The sequence below is a fragment of the Vanellus vanellus genome (genome assembly GCF_965231255.1).
Source record: "Vanellus vanellus genome assembly, chromosome: 1".
Taxonomy (NCBI): Eukaryota; Metazoa; Chordata; class Aves; order Charadriiformes; family Charadriidae; genus Vanellus; species Vanellus vanellus.
In genome coordinates, this window is record NC_138905.1 from 164,035,193 (window position 1) to 164,056,747 (window position 21,555).

The 21,555-nt window shown below is 38.7% G+C and overlaps 1 protein-coding gene across 1 annotated transcript in view; it reads left to right on the forward strand.

Moving 5' to 3' along the window:
• Window positions 1–1,155: 1,155 nt before the first annotated feature.
• UGGT2 (UDP-glucose glycoprotein glucosyltransferase 2) overlaps window positions 1,156–21,555 on the forward strand; it is a gene marked incomplete at its 5' end in the record, with an annotated part of 93,450 nt that continues 73,050 nt past the window's right edge. Inside the window, 7 exons of the mRNA XM_082495591.1 lie at window positions 1,156–1,307; window positions 2,612–2,694; window positions 11,003–11,133; window positions 12,258–12,370; window positions 16,462–16,636; window positions 18,585–18,681; window positions 20,529–20,610. Of these exons, the coding sequence (XP_082351717.1) occupies window positions 1,156–1,307; window positions 2,612–2,694; window positions 11,003–11,133; window positions 12,258–12,370; window positions 16,462–16,636; window positions 18,585–18,681; window positions 20,529–20,610 (833 nt within the window). The remainder of the gene's footprint in view (window positions 1,308–2,611; window positions 2,695–11,002; window positions 11,134–12,257; window positions 12,371–16,461; window positions 16,637–18,584; window positions 18,682–20,528; window positions 20,611–21,555) is intronic.

Consider the following 21,555-nt stretch of genomic DNA (forward strand, 5'->3'; position numbering starts at 1 on the left):
TTTAATTAGAATAAATTACTTGGGATTATAATACGGTATGATTTGTGCTGTTTGCCTAGCTTTACTTAGCATGAGTACCTAGATCTGCTGAAGCCTTTAGGCTGCGAGGGAGTTATTTTTCTTAGCAATTTTCCTAGCAGCTGGTACAGCGCTCCATTTAGTCTTTTAGTATGGGAAAGGTGTTGATATCACGCTGATGTTTTGGTAGCGTTTTTCCCCAAGTCTGGGACTCTTCCATTCCCCGTGTTCTGCCAGTGAGCGCAGCTTGCACAAGGAGCGTAAACCTGAAGGTAAGGAGGCTCTGACCCTCGGCTGAAACCGCAAATCAACAAAATATGAGCCTGGCTGGCCACAGAAAAAGAATCCAGCAAGATGTCAGCAGACCCCACACCAAAACCCACCATTGGACCAAAAGGCACGCAGGCAGCCGGAGAGGCTGTGGAGACCACAAGGGTATAATGGCCCAGGGATTCCTTTGTTCAGGCTCCCTCTCTTTGGAAGCACACAGCCCGGGCTGTTCTTGCTGCTGCGCCTTTCAATTAAGTTATTTCCTTTATAAAATTCGACGCTTGAGACCACGTTGAGGGAAACCTTGGGTGGAGCCTGAAGAAGAAGGAAGCGCGCCTGACAGTGGGAGTGTGTGTGTGTGACACCATGAAGGGTGTATGTGAACGCTCGGGGAGCACCTTCTCCTTTAGCAGGACACCGAAAGACACCTACACAAAATTCACATCACGAAAATTATATTAAAAAGGCACAACATAACGGGAAGGCGCCGACGCCAGCAGCGGGACTACCCAGGGCGGGGACAGAGCCCCGCCTGAGGGAGGAGACGACACCAACGCCACTCCTGCGCTTGCGCGAGGCCGCGCACCGCCGGGCTGAGCTGGACCCGGGCGCACCGCCCCCAGCGCCGCGTGTCAGCGCATGGGCCCGGCGAGCCCCGCTATTTATTTGGCGTCCGCCGCTGATTGGTCCCTCGGCTGACCGATAGCCCAATAGCGAGGGTACAGGGCAGCCAGTGGGAGTGAGGCAGAGGCTGCGTGGGTGGGGTGGGGGTGCGCGCGCCGGGGCTGAGGGAGGCCGCGGGAGTCGTGCGGAGCGGCGGCGGGAGTGGCGGCAGGTCCGAGCGCCTCTCACCGCCCCTTCCTCCTCATGGCGGGCTGGCCGCTGTTGCCGGTCCTCGTTCTCCTTACCCTCCTGCGTGCCCAGCCGTGCCTCTGCGGCAGGGCTCCGGCCTCCTCCCAGGCCGTGACGGCCCGGCTGGCGGCGAAGTGGCCGGCGACCCCGCTGCTGCTGGAGGCGAGGTGCGTGCAGCCTCCTCCTCCCTGCCCTTCCCCGCTGCATTCCTCGGCTGCTGCGGGGGGCCGTTAGGCCGGGGGAAGGGGAGCGGCGGTGGTACCTCCCCTGGCGATCTCCGGGAGGGGGGGGTCGGGGGCGCCTCGCTGAGGGGGCAGGAGGAGGGAGGGACCCGTTCTCCCCGCTGAGAGGGAAGGTGGGTGGTCAGGCTGATCTGCCTCTGTCAGAGGACGCGTTCGAGTACTCCTTTGGTATAAGGCTTAACTGCTTTTTCCTGTAAAATGCTATGGGGATGCTGGCAGGCTTTCCCACGTTTTAAGTGTGCTATTTAAATTGCTGTGTATTTAAGCTACTGAGGCGTTTTGCCGGTTTTGTTGAGGCCATGCGATGGGCCAATCTACAAAATCCCTACCTTTCACTGAGTAACGCTAACTCTTCATCTCACTCCAGTTGGTTTACTTTCACTCGTGAATGAAATAATTATGTTTAAAGGGATTAGTGAAGATGTGAAGCTGTAGTAGAGAAGTGTGTCTTTTTTTCAGGAAGGTGTTGTTAACTTGTAATATCAAAATTGGAAGTGAAAATGTTTTCCAGTATTATGTGTTTGTGGTTCCCTTGCCAGTTTGGTTTAATTTTTTTTTTGTTTTGTTTTTAAAGTTATTTGCTGCTGTTAGTAGAACTCCCATGAAAGTGAGGATTGCAAGCTTCTGTAATCAAAGGAGTGGCAAACTTCCAAAGTAAATGTTAAAAAACAGTACACTCATGCGAGGGAGTAGATCTTTTTTGCAGACAGAAGGGGGGGAGGGGAAAGCAAATGATGTTCCCTTAAGAAAAAAAACTAAAAGGTGTTCCCAGTAAATGGATTAATGGTATTTGGAATAAAGCAAGCCTTACTTTTTATGCTTTTTAAGGATTAACCCATGTTTGAAAGTGTTCCAGAGACTGGGGGCCTCCCCTGCATAGCAAAGTAGACATTGTCATTTAATTAAAAACTATAACCTGACAGAGTGTGCATTCTTATTTGTATGTTTAGCCACTATTAAATAAAGTTTCTGTGCTGAGTTGATTTTTATTCATAACTGTATATTGGAATACCTGTGGAAAAATAAAGTGAAAAATTGTGTTTATTTCTGTATCAGAGAATAGTCTGCTTGCTTTACAGCTCTAATTGTTGAGTTCAGATTGGTAGTGTCATTGAATACAATTGGTTGTTGCTGGGTATTTGTTATTTTAAACAACTGAAGATTTTTTTACTGTGGTACATCTTTGGACAAAGTCAACCTATGGACAATTCATTTTTATTTTTAAACAGTGAATTTATTGCAGAAGATGGTAATGAGAAGTTTTGGCAGTTCTTGGAAACTGTACGAGAACTAACAGTTTATAAGCAAGGAGGTAAGTTAAACAGCATGCTAGTATTATGTTGCACTGTATTTAACTTTTAAACATCAAGCTAACACATTAACCAGTTCCAGTCAGGTAAAGCCTAACTCTTCCACTATTGCTCACTAGGTAGATTTCTTTCAGAAAGTTGTAGCACGTTTTCTTCTGGGAGCCCTACCTGTAGGGGTGCTCTGAAAGCAAGGAAGAAGAGATGAACTGAAGAACTGTTACAATATGGAACAGAACTGTAAAGATTACAGGATACTTACTTTCTTATGTGACTCAGCAAGCGTTTATAAGTTATTCAGACTTCATGTTTTGTGTAGGATGGATGTTTGTAGGGGAGAGAAACCCACAAATAACTAAACTGAAAATGCTAGCTAAATGAAAGAATGAAAAGAATGACCAACAAAAGTCTAATACGTGTAGGTGGCTTAGAGGCTGTTTTCTAGCAGCAATACCGATGTTTTAGAATAAATGTTTATCACCGTCAAAATAGGATTAAAAAAACCTTGCACGATTAGACATAAGACTATTAAGTTGATCGAAGTTTGGAGACAGGACCAAAGCATAAAATCCAGCAAATGAAGCATGAAAGCAAGCCACCTGAGAAGATACCTTGGGGAGCAGTTTACTAGAAATGACAATGGTAATGGAAAACTTGGAAACCTACAACAGGTTGGTCAAGATTAGACCTACTTGTTCATAGATGAATAAGGTGAAAAAAAGCTTCAAAACAATGTAAGGCTGTTTGGGTTTGCTCTTTACATTGGAATAGTACAGCTCTTTAGGCATGAGTGTGAGGACCTAACACTAGCACTAGAAGATACTTCAGGTAAATTCAATATTGTGTTAATAGTCAAAAGCTAACAAATTGTGGAAAGATCACATAGGAAATGGCACTGAGATGGTAGAAATGAATCCTTGTGGAAAGATCACATAGGAAATGGCACCGAGATGGTAGAAATGAATGCTTGTTATGTGAAAAATGCTGTATACGGGAGGGAGAACTTAAGAAACAACACACTTCAACAATTGTGACTGCCCAAATACAAGTTCAAAAGAGATTGTGGTGTCCATGTGGATAGGTCAGTGAGAATGTTATTTGAGTGCTCAGCGATGCCTAATGCAGCCAATAGACTTTAAAAAAAAATTGCTAGGAAAGGAACAGGGACCTGCATGGTAAACAACATTTTGCTGCTTATGATTGCATGCTGCGCTTATGTGTTGAGTAAAACATGGTGTTCTACTTTACTGTCTCCCTTTATTTCCCTCTTCATTCCTTTAGAAAGGATGTAGTAGGAGCAGATGTACAAAGAACTGTGACTGTAGTTGTGGGATATCAACTGGAAGAGGTAAAAAGAATCCCATGAGCTGATGAAAACTGGGGATGGTCTGGGGTCAGAAGTATAAACAAAACCAGAGAGAATCGCTGAGAACACTTGGCCTGGGTGGTGAATGCTGCTCAGAAACATTCTGTGTGAGGGGATGAGGACATGGAAAATGAACGTAGATGCAGAATTTGGCCTGTCGCATTTGTTGAGGCAAGTACTGGTGACTAATGCTGTTAAAGGTCTTTGTCAATGCGAAGGACAGTGGCATGGATTACACCCTCCACAAGGTTGTGAATGACACAAAACTGGGAGGAAACATGAGAAGCTGGAGGGTAGGGCTGCCATTTGAGGGGCCTTGGCAGGCTGGAGAGATAGGCCAACAGAAACATTGAGAAGCTTCAGCAAAGGCACTTTGCAGACTCCTGCACGTGGGCTGGAATAGTCTCAGCAAGCGTGCAACTTTGCACTGACTGACTAGAAAGCGTTTTTTGAGAAACAGACCTGGGGATTCTTGTCAACAGACAGTTGCGTTAAATTCTTATGCCCGAGAAGGCCAACTACATGCTAGGCTGCATCAGCAAGAGCATAGCCATCTGGTCAAGAAAAGTGAATATTCCACTGTATGTGTCACTTGAAAGACCCTCCTCTGGAGTACTGGGCCCAGGTTGGGGCTTCCTATTAAAAGATAGACAAGATACACTAGAGCAAGTCTAGGAGAAGATCACTTCTCCTAGGTGAGGGGGAAGTGGAGCAGAGTTCTGAGGAAAGGCTGAGAGAACAGGGCTTTATTCAACCTGAGGAAGAGAGGAGTAAGGAGAGACCTCGTATCTTCAACTTTTTATTAGGAAAACTTAAAGAAGATGGAACCAGACCCTTCCTAAAGGTACACAGTAATATGGAAAAAAAAAAAAAAAAAAAAAAAAAAAAGCAATGGGTACAAGTTGAAACATGGAAATTTTGGTTAGATACTAAGCAAAATGTTTCTGCCATGGGGTTGGGTAAACACTGGAACAGGCTGCCCCAGGAGGCTGTGGAATCTCCATTCTTGGAGATACTCAAAAATCTGCTGCATGAGGCCCTAAGCAGCCTAATCTAGCATTGAAATTAGATCTCCTCTAAGTAAAAGTTTGGATGAGGTGACCTCCAGAAGTCACTTTTGACTTGAATTATTCTTTTTTTCCTATGAGTGGTTTAGATGCAGCTGATACTGCCTTGACACAAGACTGATGTGTTAGATTATGTGTCAGGGGTTTTTATCAGCCATCTTTTGTCTGCTTGGACCAACTTTCCAAGGACTTTGAAGCTTTAGTAACACTATTAGTGACACAGATGTCTGTTGAAATTTGCTGTTAGCTGCGTACTCTGCCTATTTCACCTGGATAAGCTCTCTGTGATTGTGAATAAATAAATTACCAGTAGGATGATCTGCATGGTCTTATCTTGCCAATAAAGAATCATGCTAGTGGGGAACCTTGAGAATATACTAAAATACTATTTTAGTTAAGCATACTAAGCAATTGATGTGTATATGTTTGTTTATCATTATGGCCAACAAGCTCCTATGTTTGTAATGCAGGAAAACTCAAAGTTCTGGCACCAAGTGGTTTTCCTAAAAGTCAATTCATAGTTGGGGTGGTATTATACAAGCAAACCACTGCTCTTTATGAACAGGATAGGAAGGAAAGATTCAGTTTTAGAGGAAAAGAAAGTGGTTATTTAATGACAAAATCACATCGATATTGAGTCTTCCAACTTGACAGCATCTTCCTGAAGTCAACATACTAAGTGTGAAATAGAAATGTTATGAGTGTCATGCGTGTCCAGCAATAGTTAAGCCACTTTCAGTAGGGAAGTCTGCGTTAGATATCTACAATAAAATGGTCAGCTAGAGTGAAGAATACTGATACTGAAATAGTGGCGTGGCATACTTACTGAGAGGTGTGTAATTGTATACCTCTGAGGAGAAGTTGGTTCTCTGGATGGTGTGGAATGGGTTCTGTCTTAGCTGTTGCATGTCAAGACACATTGATGTAGAGGGATGTTCATGATGCAGTAAGGCTGAAGTAACAATAACTATTTGAGCAAATTGAAGGATCTGGCTTTAAAAGGCTTGGTTGGAGTGATTGACTTTTCAGTTCTGCTCTGGATGATATCAAGAGTAGATAGGGTGGTTAACTGGGGAATAAAAGCATAGAAACACTTCCATAGAAGGTAAATAATTACTAGGTTTGATGCTGAAAAACTGGGTTTATCAGAGAATTGCATGATAGATTTGTATCCCAACCTACTGTTGAGTATTTCAGAAGAGTCGTGAAGTATTAAAGCTAAAACTTAAAAAATCAAGTATGGTGGCTTTTTTTTTTTTTCTATTAAATCATCCCTTGGATGATTTCCAATCCCTTGCTTATCAGTTGTCAAAACTTGTTATTTTAAATGTAGAAAAACCAACATTTTTTGTTAACTTGCTCGTTTAAAATATTTAGCCTTAGACCATTATTAAAACTTATTTGCTGATTAGCTATGATATATGTAGCAATTTAATGGATTTGGTATGAACAATGTATGTGGAATTTGGTAAAGCATTTAGTCTTGTGATGTATTTGGTTGTTTTAACGTTTTCTTTAATATTAACTCAAATCAACTTGGGCATCGAGATTATACACTATGGAAAACATGAAAAAGTTAATGATGGGATACACTATATTAAGTTAGAGTGAGGTCTCCAGGTAGCATGGACAACATTGTGTATGTCCACTTAATAGGCAGCATATTTGCCACCGCGCTTGTAGAAGATTTGAAAATGCAGATGATGCTATTTTGGGCTGCATGTATGGTATAAGGAAATCAAAGCTACAAAAATTTCCCATTAAAACCAGCACAGTTGCAAAACACTGAAGATTGCATTTTAAACTGGCTGCTGCTTTTGTATCTCAAAAGGTTAATTTAAGAACAGAGTGAAGGTAAGTAGCCAGTTCCCCACTGACTAATTATAACTTGAGTGTTTACTGTCTTCCCAAGTGGTTCAATTTATAGATTGAATTTTCAGTAGCCTCTTAAATACATATTAAAAAAAAATGCAAACAAAAAAAAAAAAAGCCAAACCCCACACAAACATACTAATAGGGAAACTATTTTCTCTGAAAAAAATGTAACAGTATATTACATATAAACAACTGTCATGTGAATTATTTGTTGTAATCTAAAAGACTATACATTATTCACAACTAAACTAGATAAGTATTTTTTACATACATATCAACAATTCAGGAGGAAACGCACTGCTATAATAATCATGCAATAAAATGAAGTATTACCTCTCTACCAGCATCTTGCTTGAACGCCATAGGGATTTGACTGGCCAGTGATTGCTCGAAGTGCTGTTACCTGGGATCCTTAATTCCCTATCTGATCTATAGATACAGATATACACATCTATGCAGTTGGAACAGTCCCCATACTCCCATCCATCAAAAAATTGATTGCAGCACCCTGTGCTTTTCTGATTAATTATGTCCCTTATGTTTACTTTCCCCACCTCCTCTGCCTCAGTACGTTGAATTCTCCTGTGGGCCACCAGCATGTATTGAGTCTAATTTTGTGCTGTGTGTGCATGGGATCTGAGGAACTGTGATACAGACCTTTACTTTCCTTTCGTAACCATCCTGGTCATCTCCCTTTAATTATTTTTAGTCTGATGCGAGATACTGACCTTATAGCAGCTTTCCAATATCTGAAGGGTGCTTATAAGACAGCTGGAGTGGGACTTGTTGCAAGGGCATGTAGTGACAGGACAAGGGGTAATGGCTTCAAAGTGGAAGAAGGTAGATTTAGATTAAATATTAGGAAGAAAATTTTCACTCTGAGGGTGGTGAGGCACTGGAACAGGTTACCCAGGGAAGTTGTGGAGGCCCCATCCCTGGAGGTGCTCAAGGCCAGGCTGAATGGGGCTTTGAGCAACCTGGTCTAGTGGGAGGTGACCCTGCCCATGGCAGGGGAGTGGGAACTAGATGATGTTTAAGGTCCCTTCCAACCTAAACCATTCTATGATTGTGGATATTAAATGTCAATGTTTAAATGAGTCTGCTTAGCTAGCTTTTCAGTTCTTGTTGTAGTCAATCTAATCAAATTGGCTACGGGAGTTGAGAGCGCTATTCAGCTGACAAATTTAGGCATCTTTAGAGTGAGCCAAATAGCTTTCCAGGTTTTGTTGGCTTCCGGGCTGTATCTCTCTTGGCTAGAATGGAAGATTACAGCTACGTAGCTCATACACCTGCATTCAGATGTCTGAAATCTGGAGCTGTAGCCTATTAATGTTGTCTCATTTATTTATTTTTAAATCAACTTTGTTAATGAATTTAGTGGTAATATGTTGTCATGCAGTATTTTATGACCAGAAACATCTGTTTCTCCGTGGTTCCCTGTAACATCCTAAGAAATTTAAAATTAATTCTACTTCTTGGCATAGAGCGCAGTGTTAAAATGTACCTAGAGGGCAAGTAGTTATCAAGTTTCAAGGAGCAAATACTACGTGAAAATAATTTGCAAAACTGTAACCATAGTTCTCTATGTAATAAAATTTAAAAAATAATTTTGCATTAGGTGGATTGTATAGCATTGGATGTGGATTCATTTATCTTGCTGAAGTTTAAAGTACAATTGTAGTCTGAATGAAGTCAGCAGTGTTAATACAAGTTGAAGTAGTAGGAGTGGATGCATGATTTGATAAATATAACCTTGTCAATATGTTATACAGTCATTTTTTAAGACACATGGAAAATTATTTTTTTTACTCATTAAAATCATCATTGTCTTAATCATCTTTCTGAGCAAAAATATCAGCTGTTTAATATACAGCAGTGAAAGCACAGCTGGAATTTGTAAGCCAAAGTATTTAAAGACTTCTGGTAAAAATGTTTTATTGAGGTGGTATCTTTAGACTTGTATATTTAATAACTCTTCATTGTGTTCAATAGGATGTTATTTGGGGCTGAGTGGAGATGCAGAAATTTTGGATCGAATTTTTATTTCTGTGGAGATTATTTGAAGAAAATTTTAAAGTATAGTTATTGGAAAGACATTTCAATCTGGAAATATTTGCCACTTCCAGTTTTTTTACGTTTACTCCTTGGAGTGTGTGAAGCTAAATTTCTCATTTGAGTTCTGCCAGAACTACATGTAGGTTTAGAAAAGATAGAAGAGACGTGCTTTTTGTCCATTGGTTAGACAAGTTAGACAGTAATGATCATATACAATTTATGGGAAAGCAGCTTTCTGGAAATGCAGATCATACCCTTTTGTAATCTTAGATTATTTTTTTCTAGTGAATTACAGCAAACTCAGACTTTCTAAATAATGAGTTTTAAGAGGGAAGAAAAGGCAGAAAGGAGATCCTAGAGGCTTTAAGAACAAAAGGAGGTTAGAGGTTCTAAAGAGGAAAGTGAGACAATATGAAAATGCTTTGCTGTGAAAATTGTATACAGAACTGCTGGGAACAGTTAATGCATATTTCCAAAACTACGGCCTATAGGGCTATTGTATGTGGTCTAATGTTTTGCTGGAACCTAGGCCGTGGTGAGGGAATGGCATTTTGATTGCTGCAGTCATCATTTGATACAAGTACTTCTGAGATCCACTGCAGCTGAGGCAGGTAAAATCATGTGAGATGATTTTCACGCTGTGTAAAAATTCAGTGTTACTTTGAACCCCTAAAGGAGTTTCCTATGGGGATGATCATTCCACTTTCACAGCAAGAGCACCTTTAAAATAAGGTGTTGACCAAAAAACACAGATAAATTCAAGCTGAACAGGTAGAATGGTCATTCCTGCAACTCACTTTCCCTTTGCTGCAAATTTTCACCTGTATAGGAGAATATTTGAATTACATGTGAAAAAGATCTTGAATCGCTGCACTTTCCAGGTAGTATCTGTCAATGTAAGTAAAATACATGCTGACTACATAGATATGGTGGTTTGGGAGCCGTAAGTTGGCAATTCTGGACTGCTTCATGCGTGTTTCAGCTGTTCCTCCTGTGGAAGAGGAATCTCTGGAACAGGGATGGTGCATAAGGCTTGGTATGGTCACAGCTTTGGTTCTCTGACTCTAATTTGTTTGTGTTCAAGAGTATACAGTACAATGTATACATCCTGATTTAAAATTTTAGTGAGCATTATTCCATAAACAGATACAGGTCTTTTTCACAACTTGCTAAAAAAAATATTACATCCTCTTTCTAATTAGGCTGCTTTGCCTCACAGTCCAAGGAATATGCCTTTAGAAGAAGAAATGAAGGGTAATTGTTTCCAACCAATGTTCTTTATTATCACTTCTGTCATTGCCAGACACTGTCCACCTACCTTCTTACTCGTAGTCCTAATTTTAGCCTTGAGAAGGCAAGATATGCAGGGAGCAGGGAAGCCACTTCACGTGTTGCATCCATTCTCATGCTCTTGTTTATCAACTGTCTTTAAGGAAGAAACAGGATATGTGAGAGTAGCCCAAAGAATGCCACCTTTAGAAGATTTTTATTTATGTAAGTTGCATGGTGGGAGTGTCTCAAGACTAAATGTGAGGAAATCGTTTGTAAAATAATGCTGGTTGAAAGTAAGTAAGCTTCAAAATTTGAGTTAAAAGGCTAGCATAAGCTTGATAAATAGAAATAAATGAATAAGCTCTATTCAAAACTTTCCATTTGGGTCTGCAGAGAGACATTATTGTCTTGAGTGGATTTTTATATTGCTGAAAATTATTTAGATGTTAACTAGTGCTATTACACTCATTTTTGTTGTATTTATGTTGCATTAGGCCTTTAGAATTAGTAGTAAAGGAAGCAATTATCAGTGGACAACATTCAAGACTTTTGAACTGCCAAGCAGTGCTAACATAATATTTGCCTATTACGTAGCACAGATAGATATACTACATCATTTATAGCTAAATACCAAAAGTGTCTGTTTGTTGTTTGTTTGGGTTTTTTTTCTTTCAACAGATTCAGAGCATTCCTATTACAATTTAATCTTGAAGAAAGCAGGACAATTTTTATCCAATTTGCAAATTAATCTACTGAAGTTTGCACTTTCCATACGGGCATATTCTCCAACTATTCAGATGTTTCAGCAGGTAACTGATATATATGGATTTTCTGTGGTATTTTGGCTGCAGAGTGATGAATGTTCATTATTACAGTTCAGTAAAATATATGCTGACATTATTTGGAATCAAATATGATTCATTTATAAAGGTGATGCTTTATAAGCTGTTTATACTGGCAAGAACAATATTCACATTTAATTGTATGGATAACATTTTCAGGGTAGAACTTTTGAAATTGTTTATTTTTAAAACTCTGTTTGTCGGGGTTTTTTTGCATTGCTTTAAATAATCCTGTGAGAATTCAGACATTCCCAATATAGGAAATTCCCTGTAGCTTCAAGTCATTTATATTTGTTATTTAGTGGACTTTTCATCTCTGTCATTATTTTAGTATTTGAAAAGTTGAAAGATAGAATAGTCAAATACCTGCTTTATTAATGAAAAAGTGGGAGGACATATTTCACTGTGCCTCTAACCTAAAGCTGCTCCTCCTCCTTTTAGCAATGCCACCTTTAAGATAAAGTAAGAAATCCATGTTTCTGAAAGGTAATAAACTGTAATAAAGTTAGGTTTTTTGCAAGTGTTCTCTGGAGGAATATCATCATCTCAGACTCATATATTTTCATTTTTATCTTCCAATTTGTGCATCCAGAGTCGTTGATATGCAGTCATACCATTCCCACTTTACATGGGAATAGCTGAATAGAGTTAAAAAAAAAAAAGAAGGCAGGGGGATGGGAGGAGAGAGAACCAAAAATTGATGTTAATTGTTTGGGATTTATTGGTTAGCAGTCAAATCTTTGTACATTAACATGATTGCTGATAGCGACTAAAAATTAAAAACATCTCAGCGTGCAGGCTGTGATTTCAGCTTGTGGAGGAGATTGCTCAGCCCTGTCTTTACAGAACATAAAATGGACTTGCTTTTTCTGGGGTATGACTGCATTTGATAGACTACATCTCACAAAGGTTATAAGGTCTTAATCTTCTAATATTTTCCATTACTTTTTTCACATGTACTCAGTTTTGAATGGGCTTAATTAGAAACACAACTCAATGGCAGCTGTTGAGTTATTTTAATCAAAGGGATGTGAGTTTAAGTTGAAGTGCAATCAAAGCATTCTGGTTGAGTATAATTGTTGAAATATTAGATTGCAGCTGATGAACCTCCACCAGAAGGCTGCAGTGCATTTGTGGTTATCCATGAGAAGCACACCTGTAAGACTAATGAAATAAAAAAACTGCTGAAGAAGGCTGCTAAAAGGTAAATGTAATGATTTGTTTTAAGAGGAAAAATAGATTACTAAAGAGGAAAAAATAAATACATATAATATATATTATATATATATATAATATTTATATATATATATATACACAATATATTATATATATTGTATCTAAAGGGTGGGTTGAAGGAGGATGGAGCCAGGCTCTTTTCAATGGTTCCAAGTGACAGGACGAGGGGTAACGGGCACAAGTTAGAACACAGGAAGTTCCGTTCAAATACACGGAAAAACTTCTTTACAGTGAGGGTGACAGAGCACTGGCACAGGCTGCCCAGGGAGGTGGTGGAGTCCCCTTCTCTGGAGATTTTCAAGACCCGCCTGGATGCAGTCCTGAGTAATGTGCTCCAGGCAATCCTGCTTTAGCAGGGGAGTTGGACTAGATGATCTCTAGAGGTCCCTTCCAACTCTGAAAATTCTGTGATTCTGTGATTATTGCATATATACTTGTAGTATTTTGTAATTTTGTGTTCCACTTACTTGATAATGCCAAGCCCATAAATCCCTGCTTACTGGATATTGAAAGACATAACCACGTGGATAATTTTGTATTTTTTCCCTTTTTTCTTTTTGGTTTGGGACAGTCAAGTTTAAGTTACAGTGTACTTTGTATACAAGCTTACCTTTCTATGTAGTAAGTGCTGCTGCATTTGAGGTTTTCTGGATGGTAAGGGGGTGGAAGAGGAGTCTACCTCAACTGGCATAACCTTTCTTCACCTTGTGCTAGACTTTTCATCTATCAAGCCTTTCTGCGGCTTTGCCCTGTGGAAGCGAGCATCAGTCCAGAATGAATTTGGGCCATGAAGTAAAGTAATGTAGAACCTGTCAAAGTAACATATAAGAACAAAATACTGAAAGCAAAATGTTTAATCTCTATTAAAAAAAATCATTCCTATTTTTTCAAGACCTGTATGTAGCATTTGTTTGTTTTTCCTGCAGTGATCAAAGTCACCATAATATACATTACTGTCCATACCCTCAACTGCTTCATGGAGATGTGTAGAGCTGAAAGATGATTTAGTAGGGCAAATTTCTTGGATTTTGCTTTTTATCAAATATAAATGCGAAAAAAAATCCTGAAAACCTATACATTTGTCTCTTTGGGGAAGGTTGCTTCTGAAAATAATTTTGTAGTTTATATGTGTGATTTATGATATGTTTTAAGTCCATTGATACAATTACAGCCTACTAAATCATTGTCTTTTACTTGTTCAATAGCCAAGGTTTTTGCAACAACACTTCACTGTCTAGTTTGCCATGTCCCATTTTTAACTATTACATTCTGCCTAACAAATGTCTCTTACTTTCTTACATATCCTATTTGTACTATATTTTGGCTTTTAAAATGATGTTGAATTCTTCTGTTCGTATATTAAGGCATCATGAGACCTTAGCATTTTATCACAATGTTTGAATATGCTCTTCTAAAGCAGTTGACTGGATTTGGCACATTCTCCTTTCTGGAGATACTATCCCCAAATTTACAAGATTCTGGACATTCACGATACTAAACAATAGAATCTGGAAGTATTCAGAATTGAAAGAGTTAGACTTCTAGGAATCATTAAGAACTCACAACAAAACTTAACTTCTTTCTATTAAATTGTTTTTGTGTTTTGGATAGTTTTGTGTGCACCAGTTACATTACAACCTTCAGAGCTGCAGGGATAAAATCTTGATAAATTTCCTCTCCTTATCCCCACCTCAAAAGTAGTTGAGTCACTCAAATATTTAGAGTTCCTGGACCTAGACTTTGAGGAAAAACATGTTCACCTTCAGGTAGTTGTTTCCACTATTATTTCCAGTTTCAAATCTCTAGTTTCAAATTTTCTAGTTTCAAATCTCACTGGAAGAGAAAGAAGAGGTTGCAGCATTATTTTGTGCAAATCCATCAGCTCAACCTGAGATCCAGGAAGTCTCAGGCACTTTGGACTCAAGAGAGCCCAGATAGTCTGCATGTCAAGATCAAGGTTTTGCTTCATCCAGTCCTTTATGCAGCAACTACTGTGATTTGGTCCATTGCACTTTCAGCCATGTTACCACGAACTGCATGGCTCCAATTGGAAGTATTTTGTGAGGACGTGCAATGGGCTGCTCAAGGGCTCTGGATGTTTCAAAGCAAGATCTTCAGAGGTTGAATGGTTGGGATTGCTTATCTTGCTAATTGTCCAAAACGCAACACTACGATTTCTGGGGCTGTTGCTGCCAAGAGCAGAAGCATCGATGGGAGTCACATTCTGCCCAAAACAATCAATGCATTAGAAGGTTTTTCAGTACTCATGTCTGCTGTCTTCTGTCCTAGTAACTGGTTAGCGAGTGCAGAACTCCACATCTGTGTATTTTTTTATCTTTTTTTTGTCTGCCCAGCTGCTGTGCCTTCCCTTTCAGGCAGCCTTCTCATGAGAATCTCTTATGGCAGAAAATAAATTAGCTTTCAGCTTTAAGAGCAAGAGAATCAATTACTTCTCACTATTATTCAGTGACTAAGAGAAACAGAGAACAAAGGCTTATCTTGGATTTACAAGGGCTGAACGCTTTAATTCTCCAATCCAAGGTCATTATGGTAGCGCTATGCAGTGTTATTTCACTGCAGCACTTAATTTTTTAGTGAAGCTTGGTCATTATAGTATAAAACGCTTTCTTTGAGACTGTCAGTGGTCAGGAAAGTCATGACTGCACTTGCTACCCACATTTTGAGAATAGGTGTCATTCTTCTGCTGTACGTAGGTGAATAGTTAGGAAAAGAGAAGCTCCCTTGATTTAGGTTTTCAAGTCTCTATAAATGTTTGTGGCAGTTCTTATCTCTCTGTATATGAGAAGGAAATTGCATGAGTCACATCCCATATGTGTGCTTTCATTTGGGGCAAATCTGGATATGTTCTTGAACAGAGCTTACTCATTTTGAGAGTTATTTCAGACTCCCTGATGAGACACCTACTTTGTTTGCCCTGTCCTATGAAGAAGGTGGGAAAGCTTGCCTGATATTTCTGTGACACGTGGCTGTGTGCACCCAAGTTAATTCTCAAACCAGGCACCTCATTTTGTCTCTACCTTGCAAATATGGTCTTTGATTGCATACCTACCTAGTTACATAGGATGTTCATGTTAAGGCCCTGAGTAACTTAATTCAAACTGGCTCCACTTTGAGTGAGGGTTTGGAGCAGATGGCCTCCAAAGGTCTTTTGCAGTGTAAATTATTCTGGGATTTTATATTGAAGATGTTCCTAAGCTTTGTATCACAGAAAATGTGACATATGGAGTTCCGCCCATACCTTTCCAATAGGACTTCTTGAGCATCTACTACATGCATTTCTGTAGCGTGTGTTGGATTAGAGTTTCTCAACTTGCCTTGGAGATGTTTGGAGGGAGTATACTGGTCTTTTAAGTGTGATTGTGCAAAGGCAACTTTGAAAAAGAAGTGTACTCATCAATAATCAGCACACTGAGTATATTACTCAACCATATCCCCTTTACTTTTCATCTTTCCAGGGATTTACTCAAAAGATGTTTGTAGTCATCTAAGAAATCATTGCAGGTATAGAAAGTGTAACTTTTCTACAGTCATGGCCTTCAGTAAGGAGGGTAGATAGGCAATTTAAATTTGTAAAATTAGCTAAATTAACAGAGCTTGGTGGTGTAAGAGAAGCATAATCAGTGTGTGTTGGCAGCATTCTCAAACTTCACTGACTGTCTTGCTACTGTGTTACTCACTGACTGATCTGTATATCTCCAGTAATGCATCATTTAAATTAGAAGGTTCGAGCTGTAACTGATTGCACAAAAACTCAAAGTGCTGTGCTCTTTGTTGGATTTTTGTGTTGGGATTTGGTAAAATATATTAAAATTATTTATAGTTGATGCTGATTTTTCAATTTCTTGGGCTTTAATTTGAAATTTTGTGTTCTAAGTTCTTTTGTGAGAAATCATGATTTTTTTGAGATGATTTTAACATTTTGTACACTTTTAGCATATAATCCCTTAATGGTTTTTCAATTATGAAGTAGAAAAGCTGCCACTGTTTTTGTTTATTTTCTGAATATATAATATCACAATTATTTGTTTTTAAAACCAGACCGAGGCCGTATCTTTTTAAGGGAGATCATAAATTCCCAACTCTCAAAGAGAATGGCCCAGTGGTTGTTCTTTATGCAGAAATGGGTACGAAAGACTTTGCTAAATTCCACAAGATTTTATCTGAGAAGGCGCAAAAGGAGGAAATTGTTTATGTTCTTCGGCATTATGTTCAGGTATGCAATTCAAATTAACATTGATTCAGTAAACTGTTAGTATTCTGTCTTTATTTTGCTTGCTTTTTGACAAAACACATTTTCTACATTTATTTTTGCATTTGCCTAAATCATGTGCAATATATATTCTAATTTTAAAACTTTCTAGATGAAATTATTCACCTAATACAAACTTTGAAACTGGGGAAGCATGATAATGTTATCTAATCCTGCATGCAAGCACTGTTTGCATCACTGATTGATCTTGAAATACCTCTGTTTTGTTTATGTGTCTGCTTTTTGTAAGTTGTACAAAGATCTTGGGTGAATCTTGGTGAAGCAGACTGAACACGTCAATAACAAGAATTAGAAAAATGGGAAGTAGAATAGAAAATCAAGATGGAAAATATTTATAATTTTATATATTCTCAGTATAATCCCATTGTAGTACAGCAGCATGGGCTATCACAATCAACATCATTGACCACTTTTTTGACACATTCCACAGTGTCAGTATTTTAAACATAATGTTTCTGACTGCTTTTCTTAACTTACTCTTCTCCATAAAATAAACCAAGACAAATATCAGTATATGGAACTATATTGGCCCCAGTTTTGGTTATTGGAAGGTTCTTGTAATTTATATTCCAAGTACGGCTCTTAAATACTGCAGCTAATACAAGAATAATCTGATGAAGTGAGAGGTTGCTGTGATTTATGTAGACCAGGTATTTCAGGAAGATGAGATCCATGGTTTGCAGATGACTGAGTTGTTTGCTCACAATAATAAAATAGAGAATTTGAGGAAACCAATCTTAAATTCTAAGTTCTGTGGGATACAGTTTTTACTGAACTTTCTGTTCTTCTATGTGCCTTTTTTTTTCAATTAAATACCTACAGTCTCCTTGCTTTGACTGACTTATGCACCATGACCCCCCAAAATGTATGTTCTCTTTCCTCTGTGTACTTTTTCTCTCTTCAGACTGCCCTTCCCTTTTCCTCCTTCCTCACGACCTCCATTTTTATTCTTTGGTTCCCACTGAGGTGGATTATCGCTGCTTTTTTTCATTATATACCAGAAGAGGGAGCGTTGAGAGCAGAAGAGGTACAGTCTCTCTGCTGTGTCTCTTTATTTTTATTTTTTTTTTTTTTTGCCAGTGCCACCAAGACTGCTTAGAGAGTGCAGTGCTCTCTGCATTGAGGTTTGCTTAGAGGACCAGCAGAGAAAACGCTCAGCCCTGCTGGGTTTTCAGTTGTGGGCTGGAGGATTCTCAATACAGAATGATTCTTAGAAGTTGTAAGCTGAAGCTGAAAAGTTTTCAAGTTCTGTGTATGTGCAAACTGCATTTTGGGCAAATTAGGGCACACTTTTCAGAAATCCATATGCTCTGAGTAATTCCACTGGTGAATGTCAAACTTGCACTCCAAAGTTAGCAATACTTGTTGTTTGCTTTTAATAAGTGGTAATCTGTTTTTAGCAGTAATACTTTAATATGTTTTCTTAATGCTCCTTGCAGAAAGCTATTAACTCTTTTATCAAAGCTTTTTGAAGGAATCAGCCTGATGTAGAAATGGAGAATTTCCTCCAAATATGCTGAAAGCTGGCAAAATTACAAAGAAATGAAAACCAGTTTAATTGCATAGGGTGCTACCAGCTCTGCCTGTTCTAGTCTTTCCTCTAATGTTATTTGAAGTGACTACAATTTTAACAGCCTTTCTGCAGGAGATAAAGGAAGTCCTTACTTTCTGTTGTTACACACCTTCTCAATGGACTATCGATATGCTCTACATGACTCTTGTATTTTGTTTGGTGTAGTATTTTGTATTTCAAATAATAAACTGAAAGATGAATTTGTTATGACTGTCATAAAATTTTAAAGTTACACTATTAGACATTTTTAATCTCCTATAAATACAGGGGTTTAATATTTTTTTGTTGTTGTTCTGTTAAAATAATATCATCAAACAGAAACCAAGTTCCAGAAAAATGTATTTATCTGGATATGGTGTAGAACTTGCAATAAAGAGCACAGAATATAAAGCAGTAGATGACACACAGGTTAAAGGTATGTTGTTTTCTTAATTCATTATGTCTTTTTGGTGATTCTATTAAAATATGTTACAATCTTCAGTTATAAAGTCAGTAAAGTTTTGAAGATTATACTTAATTTCTTCTTACAGAAGGAAGTCTCAGCATTGGAAAGTACTACATCAAAATATATGCCAGTATTTCTAAACAGTTGTGCTTAGGATATAGTTCATTACCTAACCTGTAATTATTGTTATCTGGAGCTCTATTTCAAAATGTAACCCATTCTTCCTCCTTTCAATAAGTATAAGAGTGTTAACCTTTTTTGCTCAATTATTTTGTTTGTTGGCATCTCTCATATGCTAACTACCACAGTATCTACACATTACTCTTTCAGGGTTGGGTTCCTACATTTTTGTGGAAAATACTTTCATAGCCTTCATAGAATCATAGAATGGTTTAGGTTGGAAAGGACCTTGAAGATCATTGAGTTCCAACCACCCTGTCATAGGCAGGGACACCTCCCACTAGACCACGTTGCCCAAGGCCACATCCAGCCTGGCCTTGAACACCTCCAGGGATGGGGCCTCAACAACCTCTCTGGGCAACCTGTTCCAGGGCCTTACCACCCTCAAAGTGAAAAACTTCTTCCTAATGTTCAATCTGAACCTGCCCTCTTCTAGTTTAAAGCCATTCCCCCTCGTCCTATCGCTACATGCCCTAGTAAAACATCCTTCCCCAGCTCTCCTGTAGGCCTTTAGGTACTGGAAGGCTGCAATAAGATCTCCTCGGAGCCTTCTCTTCTCCAGGCTGAACAGCCCTAACTCTTTCAACCTCTCCTCATACGAGGGGTGCTCTAGCCCTCGGATCATCCTCATGGCTCTCCTCTGGACATGCTCCAGCAGGTCCATGTTCTTCTTATGTTGGGGACTCCAGAGCTGGATGCAGTACTCCAGGTGGGGTCTCACAAGAGTGGAGTAGAGGGGCAGAATCACCTCCTTTGACCTGCTGGCCACACTTCTGATGCAGCCCAGGGTACAGTTGGCCTTCTGGGCTGTGATTGCACACTGCTGGGTCATGTTGAGCTTCTTGTCAATCAGCACCCCCAGGTCCTTCTCCTCAGGGCTGCTCTCCAGCCATTTCCTGCCCAGCCTGTATTTGTGTATTTGATTGCCCCAACCCAGATGTAAGACCTTGCACTTGGCCTTGTTGAACTGCTTAGGTGAACTTCGTTAGGAAAGGTGTGCTCTATCATAGTGTTTGGTACCAGTGTATGTTACTATGTGCTGAAATGAAACACATGCCACAGAGAGTAGTAGCTATAGCATTCTGACAGAGAGAAATTACTTTGTGTGAAGTTTTACAAGATTTAAAGAAAGCTGGTTAACTCTCTTTTGGTAAAACTAAGGTTTAATAGCTTTTAAGCCACTTCGAAAAGAGTTCAGTATTCTTTTAAGGGAAACAAACTCATCTCTGGCTTACATCAAATGCTAGCTGGAGATTCAAGTGCTTTAAAGTCATTGTGTTTTTCAAGCATAAATCTGGTAGTAGTTGGCTGGTAAGAGTTATACCTTACCACTTAATCAAACTGAGAAATGGCTGTTTTGGGAAACATAATATTTAAACATATTAATTTCATTTATGTAATAAAAGTAACCATTGGATGAATGATATTTAAAAATTAATTTGAATGTTGCTGATTTCTGTAAAGTGATTCATTCTGATGCCAAAATATGAATGCATAAATATAAGTCTAATGGAAACTACATCTGGGCATGACAACTTTCTGTTTGTATGTTTCTGTTAACAGTTTTATAATTCATAAGAACATAATAAATCAGTAACTTTCTTGTTTTATATTGTCTATACGTGCTGTGTGTTCAGGAGCAAATGATACAAAAGAAGAGGAAGATGATGATGAGGAGGAGGAAAGCGATGTCCAAGGATTTCTCTTTGGCAGATTAAAGTGAGTTGACATAAGTTATAGTTAAAGTTCTGCATTAGTTTCTGAAACATAAACCAAAACCAAATCTTGTACAGAAGTAGTGAGATTTATGTTGAAAATTTGCCACTGGTGGAAATTCTGCTTAATTTTTTTTTGTGTGTATGCCTTATGAGTGTAAAGATGCAACAGTTCTTTATTAATTTCAGTTTATTGGTTTTAGTTTTCTTATTCTCTCAGAATGTGTATAGTAAACTGGTTTTAAAGCAAAAAAAATCCTGAGCGACCATAAAAAAAAAAAAAAAAACAACTTAGATACAAATGTGAAAACATGGTCTTCTACAGTAAATGGTTGCTATTGCTTTCGTTTTCAGATAATTAGAATCAAAATGTTGGTTTTCAAAGTGCAAGTGATAGCACAACAAATCCAAGGCCATGTGCTGTGGTTACATAAGGTATTTTCAAGCTAGATAGGCATTGATTTCTTAGGGTTAAGGAGTGATATGCTTATTACAGATGTCTTCTTATTTTGGAGTTCATGAATTTGTGTTCTGTTCTGGCAGGAACTTTTTTATCTCCAAGTTACAATCTGTTAGTCCAAGTGATTGATGAAGTTGGATGCTACCTTATTGAGGGCTATGGGCTACTTCTGGTTTTCTGTTGATGGATTCATTTCATGATTGCTGTCAGCAGAAATGGTTCCATTTTCCTGTAGCGGATCCATGTAGTGAATCATAAATCTTGGCTTTTTCCTCAAGAAGAAACTCAAGTGTGTGGGTCTTCTCTAATGTCATCCTCTCATTTTTTAAAGTAAAAAATTAAGTTCTTTGTAAATATTCTCACCAAGTTGTAAGTCTTCGCAGAATTTAGAACTGCTAGTGCCATCTAAATTCTTGAGAGCCCATCCGCTTTCCATCTTTTTTAAAAGTAAACACGTTGAGATAGAAGTGCACCCACATCTGCAGGCTT